Source organism: Colias philodice, chromosome 11 (genome assembly GCF_061535455.1).
Source record: "Colias philodice isolate Cphi_HAF_F1 chromosome 11, ilColPhil1 Martin Lab GWU primary, whole genome shotgun sequence".
In the NCBI taxonomy this organism is placed as follows: domain Eukaryota; kingdom Metazoa; phylum Arthropoda; class Insecta; order Lepidoptera; family Pieridae; genus Colias; species Colias philodice.
In genome coordinates, this window is record NC_143096.1 from 645,765 (window position 1) to 659,381 (window position 13,617).

The following is a 13,617-nucleotide window of genomic DNA, read 5'->3' on the forward strand; positions in this document are numbered from 1 at the left end:
CCCACCTCAACGCTTCGCTTATGAGGCGTGCAATATGCAGGTTTTATCTTTCTAGATTATATTAAAATTTTTATAGATAAGGACTTCTTATTTAACTAAAAACTTCATTGTTGAGTGTTCTTTTCTGGCAAAAAAATTAGTTTACTACCAGGGTCGTAGCCGGGGCGGGAAGGTTGTCCATAAAATAAATACATATAACGAACAGGTATTCTTATACCTTGTGAATAATGTGCAGTTGCGTAATGCAGATCAATTAGAGCAGCATTTATATCTTCCGTATATGGAAGTTCTGCAAAAACAATAAATTAGAAACGGCAAACGTAATTAACAATAAATACGTTGATTTTTAGATAATGTAGGCTTGTGCTGGGATATTTATTTGGCGATTTTTTTAATTATTTATGGTTATCAACTAAGCATTTAGATGTAGGATACAAGACTTACATTTGGAGTAGGCTGTCCGACGTAAAAAAAGGAAATAGATCCATCTTTTGTCTACTACGTACTAGGTATACGTACTAGGTATAACTTAACTTAACTTATACATTTATGTCAATATATCACATGACATGTATGAATGAATTCATTAACAACCCATTTAAAAAACTATAAAATCGATTTTGTTGCTAACCTTACTGCTTAGTAGGTAAGCAAACTATTACCCAATAAGGTCAGTAAAAAAAGAAGTGGCAGTTGAAATCACTTGCACATAAACTTTGCATGCATAATAAGACGTTATATAGTCAGAACATAACAATTATTAGTGTGAAAATCAATGGACCAAACAATACCTATGAATGCTTTATATTTATGGATGTGCAATTCGTATTAACATCTAGAATGCATTGAATATAGATTAGCCTACTGATCGATTTAATTTCATGCTTTATTGATATGAATAGATATTGCTTTTGCTTCTGAAATTATAGCTAGAAGTACCTAAATAAAAACATAGGTAGGTATACATATAGGTAGATATTATAATTTTATTTTATTTAACCGATTACAATGAAATTTAGCACACATATAGAGGGTAACTTGGATTAACATAGGATAAGTTTTATCACGGAAATCCCACAGGAACGGGAACTATGCGGGTTTTTCTTTGAAAACGTGGGCGAAGCCGCGGGCGGAAAGCTAGTGTACCCAAAATGAAAAAGCATCTTAAGATAACATCATTTTATTTGTTACAAAATATTTCTTTAAATTGATCATAACTCAAAATTAAACAATAATAATCTTTCGATGTGATTTATTATTGTATTTATTAATGAAAGTATTCTTCAAATACCAATTTCTTATTAAAGGAAAATAATGATTAGATAATTTTAAATACAATAATTATATACCTACTTACTTAACTATTTATTTACGTCACAATTCACAACAAAAGGTTTTGAGCTGAATTCGCGTGCAAAAAACTAAACGCTTAATAAATTTAATTTCTAGCGATTATAGTCTTTATTCATAAATAAATTAAAACTTAAAATAAAATCTCATTTCCACAAAACCTTGTAATTACTCCTCAATTATTCAATTAACGGTAAACGTTCAGTTCGTCTTGCGATTGTTTTCTGTAATTTGATTAAATAAATAAACAGTTCATTATAGTCACGAAATATATAATTAAACATTATATAAGAATTTATTTATTACGACTGGATCTGTACTTTTTAATTTATGTTAACAATTATGTAAAAACTAGCCTTTCGCCCCCGGTTTCGGTCGCGTTTTCACAGAAAACCCTCATGGTTCCCGTTCCCGTGGGATTTCCGGGATAAAATTGGTCCTATGTGTTAATCCAAGTTACCCTCTATATGTGTGCTATGTTTCATTGTAATCGCGAAAGAGTAACAAACACATACACATCCATTCTCACAAACTTTCGCATTTATAATATTAGTAGGAAGGAAGGATAGAAGGATAGATGAAGGTTGCTGTTGTGTAGGACTCAGTTTTTACACCATAGCTATAGGTACTACTTCTTACGCCTACCGCTACTATAAATAATATGAAGCAGGCTAATCTTTAAAAAGTCAATAAAAAGTAAAAACAGGGTAGGTTATATTGTCCTCGTGTTCATCGTTAACCTTTATAGTTAACTATAAACGTTAATAAAATTGCCTCGCCTGAGAGATTATAATCAAAAAGATAAGAAATGAAATGGAAAGCTAGTAGGTACCTACCTACTACCACAGAATAAAAATACTACTACATAACTATAATAAACGGTTTTTTAAATCAGAACAATGAGCTTGTGTATAATTTTCCTTTTCTATTAAAAGCGTTCTTACAATAAATCATTGTAATAAGAACCTTAGATCATTAAGTTCTTAATGATCTAAGATAAGAACAGATTTTCATAATAACCAAAAAAGTGCAATTCTAAAGTACAAGATACACTTTAAAGTTCAACCATTCAAATAAAAATACCCTCTCATATATTATCGACTATCACGAAAAGAAATTCCCACAACTACTTGTTATTCCACTTGTGTATTGCGGTTCTATCCCCAAATAATAAATCCCTCGTCAATCTATCGAAGTATTTAATTAAACGGAAAGTAAGCGATTTCGTCCATCGACCTAAAGAACTAGAAGCGCGGTAACACACAGCGGTGTAAAAAGCCGTCGCTATGCCATACTTGCTACGCTCACCTCTCAGTTTGTTCAATGTAACGCTGGTATGTACTTCTTTTAACTAGGTATTTGAAATCTAATAATTTTTATATAATACCTGTAACTACGGGAATAATTGTATAAAACTGGTTTCTGAAGTGTATTTTCTGCTTTACTTTATTTCGACGGATCATTAGGTATTCGTATTTTTTATTTGTTAAAAACTTGTAACACTTTCACGATATAACCAATATTATAAATAGAATGTTCAATCGGTAAATTGTATGCAGAAAGAATTAATATTAAATTTTACTCATTTCGGGAAATTTAATAAATGTTTTTTTCTTTCTTTTAAGTGTTTCTTTCTGGAAACTTTTCACATTTTCCATTACATAAAAATAATTATGATTTAAGAATAAAAGATATCCAGTAGGACTTAAATCTTCGTCAGTCCCTAGTGTAGACTTAGGGAGGTGTTTTTTGTAGGGCGGGGCTGGTAATCCAATTTGGGGTTGTACGAGTTATGGCTGCAGTTTTCTTTTATTATTTATTGAGCTTTTTGTTAATAGTAGAAAGAGCTAAAGAGGGGCTAGAAGTGGTAGTCATTAAAACTTGTATAAAAACAAAGATACAAATAGGGCATTTGTATAATGATGTTTACTGTAGTTTAATGACTTCACTTTTAATTATTATAAACTTTTTTCAACATTAATTATCTATTTCTTAAGTAACCTTTGATTAAATGACTTATGTTTTAATAATTTCGTATTAACTTATTTTATAGTTTAAATGCTACATTTTAATAACAGTTAACCGTACAAAAACGATACTTTTCTCGAAAATCCATTAAACAACACGTCTACAATGTTGCAAGTATAAAAATCGTATTTGAATCCAGCGAGCGTTGTGAACGAGGCACGCCGTGTGAATCATTACGTATGTGGAGTGTGGAGTGCGGAGGCCGGTAAAGTCCTGTTCCCATTTCCGAGTATCGATCGCACCTGGCCCGCCACGCTTGTTCTTCTGGCCGCGCGACCCGTTTGCCTCCCCCGCCGATACTGCGAACCGTCCGCAAAAACACTCACTTCGCGGAATAGCTTCAACGCAACCAACAACCCACTAGATAAATCAGTCTGCCTTAATTAAACTTCGCTTTAATTGCGGGAATAGAGCGCTCCACGGTTCCCGCTGCCCCTTCCCCCTCCCCCCGCCCGCCCGCCAGCGCCGCAACCCTTCACTACACAGGTACATTTGCAGCACTTAATTTGGCTGCCCATTGTTCGCTCGATATTGAGTGCTGCAGTGAACTCGCGAATCTAGGCAATGTTTGAGACGAGCGATCGGAATGACGCAACGCGGACCGGTTCTGATTAAAAAGTAGGTCGAATTCGAGGACATATCTGCGATTAGATCGGAAAAAGGGCCACTTAAATGTGCGGCAAAGGAGCCGCGCGGCAAAAACCCTCCATGCTCCATTGGGCTTTGCGGCAATGTGCCGGCAAAAAGGAACGCTGCGGCAGCGCTAATGACGGGCCCTTTCGTGATGCTATTCAGCGCGAATACATTACTAAAACATTACATTTCTTTTGTTGGCCCTTAACAATTTAACAGTATTTCGTTTAGATTCCATGCTTTGATGGCGTTTTCAACGCTGTAATTGGCGATGATGTAAAACACAGCATTCCTAGTACATTTTTTCAGAATATTATTTCGTGTTCTTTAAATAGTTTCTTCCGGCCTTAGTAGCATTTCAAGATAAACTTAACAACTGATTGTTAGATGTAACTGAAGATAACGTACTTATAATAATTAGAGATACTTAAAATGGCCTCAGAAATGATCGCTGGAGCTCTCTTTTAAAGTCTCGTTGTACGTGTTTATGAAACAATTGCCACGGAGCATGAAGTGAATTCCGCAGATAAAGATAAAGCAAGAAAACCGAAGTTAATCGAAGAAAAAGTAAAAGAATAGCGGCGGATTGTTTCGTCCGTGGTAAAAATAAACACTATTAGGTATAGAACGAGTTGACACTATAAAGAGTCGAGATAAGAGATCAAAGGCGGGGTTCGGATGGGACAATAAAATAAGGCTGCGTTCCGGGAATGCGAGCCGTGGGAGCTGAGTGCTGACCAGGAAAGACATGCGTGGAAATAAAATTAAAAATGACAATTTACTACGGGAATGTTCGTCAGCGATGATGTAATGATGTGAATAAATAATGTTTGTCATTTACTTTTCAGGTGACCATTTTGTTAAAATCTTGTTAGTATTTTGCTTATGGATCAGTATTATTTTTTTAAGGTTTTCTTGGACAGTCAAATGTACGTATTTCTAGAGTCACTCAACAAATAAGTAAATTTTCAACAGCCTCATATTGCCTTTTTTATCTATCTACAATTGTTGACGAATGAAAAAGGCCCGACATTTTCAATACTTCAACAAATCCTTATCTTGAATCTCGTTCTATTCGGAGCTGCCAATATTGATGGATTTCACGATCTAACAGATCAAAGGCGAGCCGCTGAGACAATAACTATGTTCTTGGAACCGCCGTGGGAGCCAGGAAAATTCGGTGGAATATATTTGGATTTTCTATGAAATCGTGTTTGATTTGATCTGGAAAAAAAATTATGGAAGAAATATTTTGATTGCTTATTTACATTGGAAAAATTTTTGTATGCTGATATTTCTATTTTTACAAGATTTTTTTCCATTTTAATTAGGTCTATTTCTTTGATCTTCCTTTCAATTATCTGCGTAGGTAGTCATTTAAATCAATTCTTTTGAGTTTCTTATTGACCTACTGCGTAGTAAGAATTAAATGAATGATCCTTCATAATTATTATTACGGAAAATGCGATAATAAGAAAATTGCATATTTGAAGTCTTTTATTTTAGGTAGGTACAACATTATCATTAAGTAGTGTCTTTTAACAGATTCAGTATTGGATATGTAGGGGAATTTTTGAACTGGTCTCTGATAAAATCATAAATTTTAAATCACATTATAATAAAATCTTAACGTCAATTATTTTGTGTTCCTGTTTCTTTTATTTGTTTAACATTAACATAATTTTATAAATACTATTCATAAAGTTTTTTCTACGTTTCTAACGCAAAGTTATGATTTAGAAAAGTAGTATTTATAGTAACTTACCTTCCATTTACACCTGTATATCATCAATTTATTCTTGCTTCATGAAATTCATATAATATACCTTATATTTGTACAGAAGCGGTCCCGATGGCATCCCGCAACCTGCCGGCATCCTTCTTCAACGCAGCCGCATCTGGACCCTCGTGTGCCGGACTCGACCTCTACGACTATGACCCCTGGCATCAGCATTATGCTGGGTAAGTAAACATTAGCTATTTAGTAAAGATTGGCTAGTTTATGTAAGAACAGTGTGGTGACGAGCAGGCGCTTATCTTTGGATAATTGACACGGCTTAACACAGACGATTCTATTAAAATTTTAAACCCAAAATGGTGATGGTCCTTTGCTTCTAAAGTTTTAATTTCTGAATACTTAAATGAAGATTTGAACGATTTCACGAAAATATAGAATAGTTATAGGTATTTTATATGATGTGATTATTGATTAACCTACGGTTGTATTTTGCTTTTGTTCTGTAATGTTCGGTAATGTTATTATGTTGCTTATGTTGCTTATAAAGAGTTCTGAATATGATGTTATTGTTTGTAAATGGAACTAAGAATTGAAATAAATAAATAAGAATGTGTGGTGTGCAGGTACGGGCACGCGGCGCACAGACACGCGGCGGAGTACCACGCGGCGGCCGCGCACCACAACATGGCGGCGGCGGGCTACGGCGGCCTGCTGCTGGGCCGCGGCTCGCTGTCGCAGTACAAGCCCGTGGAGTGGGGCCACGCGCACCACGCGCAGCTCGACCCCGCCGCCTGCTCGCCCTACTCCTACCCGCCGCCAGGTACGTGCCGCTCTATGCTCCCTGCTGCCGCTGCGCTCCTGGTATCCGTGGCTCAGGAAAAAGAGCGTGTGTGCAGAACAAATGTGTCAGAAGTGAAACTTTGGCAAGATTCAAAGATACCAAAGTCGTCGCCTCACTCATGTCGTGACGGTAATGCCATAACGAAACCTTGAAATTTTACTGTCACGTCTAAAAAAGTTTCACTCCAAAAAAAAATTGAAAATGAAAAAAATATAATGCGCTTCAGGTACACATTATGTATTAAAGTAGGCATCCTACCATCAGCGCTTTGCTCTGTACATTATTCATAAGTGCTGTTTTCAGTACACCTCTACCTGTCGCCAGGAGCAAACGGTTTATAATGACAATAGGCTAGACTTCTGAATCAAGCAGAAATGGTTCCGTCATCAGGGTTTTCCGTTAGAAAGACGAAAATTTCGTAAAAGAGTCTAAATATAACATATTTTATTGAAAAGAATCGGCAAACAACTTAGATATTCTTATGCATAATATTGATTTAATCATATTGAAAGACGTATACCTACCTAAAGCAAACTGCTCTCCGGTACCACCTTAAACACATTATTCTGACACCGACTTATCCATCAACATATTCGTCATTCTTACGTTTATACATTTCGGCGATTCATTCTACACAGATTTTTATAAGAGCCAGTTTACATAATAGTTTCTTCAATAGATAAACGCATATAATCCGTATGTCACAGCCAAACAGCGGCGTATAATCAGGTATAATTGCGTGGACAGGCGAACCGCGGAGGTAATTCCGTAGCATTCCTGCCGCGACCCGCCAGCCCGCTTTTTGCCTACATTCCGCTGAATCTCATTCAACCGCCACTACTACTCTTTTCATATATTTATATTATTCATGCTATATACATATATTTGTATGGGAGTTTAATGGATCTTGATTCTTGACTAGTCGGTATGAGTTAATGAATCGAGATTTGTGTTGGCTAAAAGTTAAGGAGAAAAGAAAATCTTGTTAGTTAAAAATGCGCGTAATTAACAATTTTCTTGTATTAAAGTGGTAAATGGGAAAGAATCAGAGATGGTAAAAATTTATGCAAAATATTTGAAAGTGTCAAGGCCATTGCCTTGCCTCGCAGCATTTTTAAAATACTTACCTTTGAATAAATAATATGAAGATTTTTCTTCTGGAATATGATTAAAATCTTTATTTAAATAACTCAGGTAAGATTCATTAGTTTGATTTGAAAACGACCTAAAATATTGTCGGTAATATCAAACAAAAGACACTCAAAGCACGAACTAAATAAATAATTTATTTGCGTCCACAATATAAATAGTAGTAACCTTAAAACGCTAGCGAGTAAATTGGATAAACATTGCCACGACAAAAATGTTGCGTTATTTATGTTTTATGTGGAACCGAGTGAAACGGGGCATTTGTCACGAGATATTTATTAACAATTGCTTTTAGTGTAGGAGCATTATTTCTAGTCTTGACTGATTACACGCTTCCTGCCTGTCTAATGTTGAATCAAAAGACGCGATGAGAGAGGCAATAAATAAGAGCGGGCGCATCGTCAACGAATTTTAATATTCAAAGACATTCCGTGAAGCGCAGATATTTTAATTGTGATGATTTGTTGTTTGTGCGGTTTGTGGGCGGGGCCTGTAGACAACGTGTCTCTGAGCTTTTGTTCAATGTTTATCCCGGTTTTGACGGCAACCGCGGTTGAGTTTCGCGGGGTTGTAATTTTGATGTTAAAGTCTTGGTTGTGGTGTAGGTACATTCCTACCTTTAGCTATGCTGTATCCAAAATGTGTGTGAATACTGAGATTAGTTCAAACTTGCATTAATTATTAAGTGAACAGCTCTTTTGAATATTCTGCAGTCTGCTGTAATATTGTTCTAATGAGAATAATCTATATACCAAACTAAAACATCTTTATTCATCAAAACTAATATATTGCATCAAAACCTAGTAGACTTTCCTCATGTGAACTAATATCTACCCTCACAATTATTATTAGTGTAAAAAATTATTATTATTTAATACTTACCAATTAGACTAGAGTAGATAATTTTTGAAACAAAAAAAAATCGCAGTCGGATGAAACCCATTAGAAAAGGAGGGGAATATGATGAAAATTAAAGGAAAAATAAATTACGGTCAATCCGAGTTCGGGAAAAGGGAGGGGGGAGCTTTTAAGAGAAAAAAATGGTTTCTCTTGATTTCCGACAAAACTACAAGTCCTACGGAAAAAAGTTCAATGGCAAAGTTGTAGATAATAAAAAGATCTACAACTTTTGTATTGACAATTTTTTCACATAACCTCAAAATTTAGGTTAAAAGTTCAAAAAACCAAGTTTTTGGTTTTTTATTTTTATCTACTTTAAAATTTATTTTTTTTCTACGAAATTTGGTGGAAACTTGCTTTATTATGTCCCAAATACACTGTAATTTATTTGACTGAAAATATTTATTTTTTCGCCTTATTTTGAATTAATACCAAAAAAACAACCTAATTTTCAATCGAAAAGTCACCCGTCAAAATATCAGCTTTTTTCAAAAACTTGGGGAGCCTTTTATTCATTGAAATCTCTACTTTCATATGGTGTAAAAAAAAATAAACATTACCATAGTAAATGTTCTCAGAAAATGCATACAAACAGTGTGAAAATGAGCTTTTACTAAATCAGGCACAATTCTCAAACTACCTGAAATGTTTTTATCGACATCATTTTGCTTTTGAATATGCTGTAAAATATTATACTTAGAACAGATAATTTTTTTTCTTTTGAAATATTACCGAAAAGCCGATACAAGAGAAGATATAGAGTTCGAGAAGTGTGCCTGATTTAGTAAAAGCTAATTATGACACTGTTTGTAAGCATTTCCTGAGAACATTTACTATAGTAAGGTTTATTTTTTTTTACACCATATAAAAGTAGAGGTTTTGATGAATAAAAGGCTCCCAAAGTTTTTGAAAAATGCTGATATTTTGACGGGTGACTTTTCGATTGAAAATTAGGTTGTTTTTTTGGTATTAATTCAAAATAAGGCGAAAAAATAAAAATTTTCAATCAAATAAATTACAGTGTATTTGGGACATAATAAAGCAAGTTTCTACCAAATGTCGTAGAAAAAAAATAAATTTTGAAGTAGTTAAAAATAAAAAACCAAAAACTTGGTTTTTTGAATTTTTCACCTAAATTTTGAGGTTATGTGAAAAAATTGTCAATACAAAAGTTGTAGATTTTTTTATTACCTACAACTTTGCCATTGAACTTTTTTCCGTAGGACTTGTAGTTTTGTCGGAAATCGAGAGAAACCATTTTTTTCTCTTAAAAGCTCCCCCCTCCCACTTCCCGAACTCGGATTGACCGTAATTTATTTTTCCTTTAATTTTCATCATATTCCCCTCCTTTTCTAATGGGTTTCATCCGACTGCGATTTTTTTGCACTTTTTATTATTTTTAAAGGGATCTACCCCAGTGTAAATTGGTTTCTTTTAAAATGAACTTTAAAAATTAAAATGATGACTGTGAACTTCATTCTGAGAGCATTGTTTTCCTTGTTTTAAAATAGAAAAAAAGATGTTTATGGTCGGTGTCACAACAAAATTACAGCTTTTTCAATGTTCCCGCGATTCCTGCGTCACGATAATCAACAACTACAAATCTGAACAATTTCCCAAGCTACAATAGTTTAAACAAAAACAGTTGATAAACGGACGTAGCTAAGTCTCGGAATCAGCGGGCAAAAAGCGCGGCAAAGTTAAAGGGACGCGATGGCGGCTAATGACGACGATTAAAATTAATTTGCGCGGCCCTCTGCCAAATTAAATTCCTTCCCTCCCTTTTCTTCCCCTCGATTGATGTCTGATGAGCAATGGCCGTCTGTAATTGTCTCGAGGCCGTTTCTTGTTTCTGTTATAGTGTTATATCTATATTTCTGTATTGTTTTATGGAGGAAGCTTGTAAGGTTGTTTTCGTGTGTTTTCACCAGATGAAAGTAAAAAAGCTGAAGGTTTTAGTTTTAGAATTTTAGATTTTTTAAACTCAGATCACTAGTTTTTTTTTAAGTTTCTTCATTTGAAAGTTCATCATTTCAAAATCATGGAAAATGCAATCGTAATTCATACGTGTAAGCGCATGTAGGACTAGGAACGTATAAATTTTAGAAGCTCCTAATAATATAGGTAAAATATGCAAAAGTTTGTAACAATGTATGGAATATAGTATCTTGTCACTCTAAACGCGTACTGACCGGATTTTAAATAGTAAAAATGTTGAACCTATACATTTTATAAGCAGTAACATTTACTGATCTATTTACTGATCAGATTATACCGTGCATAAAAATGTGTACAATTCATTTACATTTTATTATGTTAATTAACAACCAAATCAGTACGATAATATATGCATAGCATTAACAAGATATAAATAAATGTCGGAAATTAATTGGTGTTATCATACATCTTCAAAATACAAGAAGAAAAGGTTTTCTTTGATGTATTTTAAGGGGAAATAACACGGTATAAATATATTTGGATACATTTGTGTTTCAGTGATACTGCATAAATTATGACTTTTAAATATTTGTGAAGATACTGTTAGCGGCTTTGAGAAATATTTGGTAGAAAAACTTATGGGTGGCACTTGGCACTTGGTGAAAACATTTTTAAGTTCAACAAAAATAACTGTATAACCACAGTATAACTTAATATTATAAAGCTGAAGAGTTTGTTGGTTTATTTGATTGATTGAACGCGCTAATCTCAGGAGGTACTGGTCCGATTTCAAAATTTAAAAATTCTATATAGCCCATTTATCGAGGAAGGCTATAGGCTATATTATATCATCACGCTAACACCTTGGCCACGGACACCGGCGGCGCGACCGACGGCGCGACGGGCGGCGCGGCAAGTCGCGCGGCGCGGTAAGCACGCCACGGGCAGTTGCGTTCGCCGCCGCGACCAGTGTAGACGAGGAGACGAGATGGCTTTATCAAAGTTAGCTCGACGTTGTTTGGAGAGTAGCAGCTTTTTTGCTCAAGATTTAATGTTTGGAAGATATAGTGGAGTACACGAATTAAATAGAAATCGTGTTACAGACGGAGAATTCCACCAAAAATATGAAAAATATAGGCATGATGAAAAATTATGTTGCGGGTGGCTAGACTTCCAAATAGCTGGTCTAGCTAGAATTTCTGCAATAAAAGCTTCCGTCTCCATTTTCGCGAAAAAAAAACAAACTATTTTAAATTAAGTTCGCTCCGGGAGTAGTCGCCGCGTCTGCCGCTCGACTCCGTGGCCTGCGCCGTAATAACTCATACATTTGTTTCGATCGCTAGTCGTGCCGCGCGATTCGCTCGGGGAAATTCGCCGGTCGTCTCGCTGGTCGCCGCTGCGCGTGGCATGCCCAGTACATTTCCATACATTTGATTCATTCGCAAGACGCGCCGCCAGTCGCGCCGCGCGAATTTTCGCTATAGCGAATTGTCCGTGGCCAGCACGTAAGACCTACAGGAGCGGAGCACTGCGGGTAAAACCGCGGGGCACAGCTAGTGTATTATATCCGTGACAATATTTAATATAATAATTCAAAACTATAGGTATAAACACTTGTATAGCAAAGCTAGCTATGCTAGCTATATGATGTTGTGAGGTCTTATCAAATAAAGGGCTGCCTGACAAGGGTTGGGACTTGGGACTAAGGGTAAGGGCTCGGTATTGACAAATACCACAACACATGTCCCCTTTGTGAGGGTCCGACATACATATACCTATATATATCTAATAATGTAGGTATATGTGTTGGGGTGGTAGATTAATATGGGTGTTTGGGGAAAATTTATAAATGGTGGACGGTAAAGGTTTTTCACAATTCCATTTATTAGTTTTTGTATTCGATTTTGACCCAATTTAAACGGACAGATATAATACAAACTTATCAAGGATCAAACTCTACAATAATTTAATTATTTTATCTTATTACAGCGTGTTTTTTTACTTTTTTTTACTACTCCCAACCCCGTTAATAAACCCAGTTAATAAATAAAATATGTTCGCTGTTAACTACTGAAAAGTTTGTTAGTTATGATAATTTTTTTCAATATTATCTATGTACATAACCATGTTTAATACTTGGCAACCCTACAATAGAGTAGGTACCTAGCAATATATTAAGTAAGCTTATTACTTGTGAGAAGTACTTCTAGATAGGTGTAATTAATTATAAAATATTAATGAGTTAATACAAATTATATAAAAGATTGTTGTTGCATAGGTAAGTATATACAGTAGCTGGCATACACTGAGTGATTTATTATTTGTATTTTTTTTAAATTGCTAGAAGTAATATGTAATAATTATATGTCTGTTAAGAATGTTTCAGGGATGTCACAAATAAGTACTTTAAAAAATAAATAAGTATTTATAATTTTATAGGTAGACAAATATTCCTACTTAATATGGAGGTGCTAATTATTTGTTTTATCGTTTTATAAGTATATTAATTAGGTTGATTAACGATGGATTTGAAGGAATTCAAAGTAACAAATACCGAACCTACATACCTATTATTGAATCGAAAATGCAAATTCCACATATTTTTATGCATTCCAATGAGTGGACAATGTAAATACATTCTTAAAAAATTATAAAAAATAAACAAATTAATTTGTTTGTTTATTATAGTCCCTGTTAGTATTAGTAGATACCTCCCTGTCTAGTTATGGGATCGGGTATGCCTATGATATAGGTGTATAGATTATACCTATTAAATATTAATATTTGTAAGGTTAAAGCTATCGTGCCAAAACAACTAACACAATTTTGATGAACTTTATAACATACAAAGGACAAACAAAAGCCGAAAAAATAGACAGCCTTAAATAAGTTATAAACACCTGCTAATATATAATTTGAATTGAGTTATTTACGCAGATAACTAGTGGCTATATCGCGTGTTTGCTCGCATTTCGGCCTACTGCGTCTAAAACTCTTGATTGATAGATGCGTGCGCACGGATGTCATGACTTGTATCAGT

At 34.7% G+C, this 13,617-nt stretch overlaps 1 protein-coding gene across 2 annotated transcripts in view; it reads left to right on the forward strand.

Annotated features, from left to right (window-relative positions):
- vg (transcription factor vestigial) overlaps positions 1-13,617 on the forward strand; it is a 51,552-nt gene that overhangs the window by 30,719 nt on the left and 7,216 nt on the right. For both annotated transcript variants that reach the window (XM_089700468.1, XM_089700469.1), the window contains exons 5-6: positions 5,853-5,973; positions 6,373-6,569. In XM_089700468.1, coding sequence (XP_089556594.1) covers positions 5,853-5,973; positions 6,373-6,569 — 318 coding nt within the window. The remainder of the gene's footprint in view (positions 1-5,852; positions 5,974-6,372; positions 6,570-13,617) is intronic.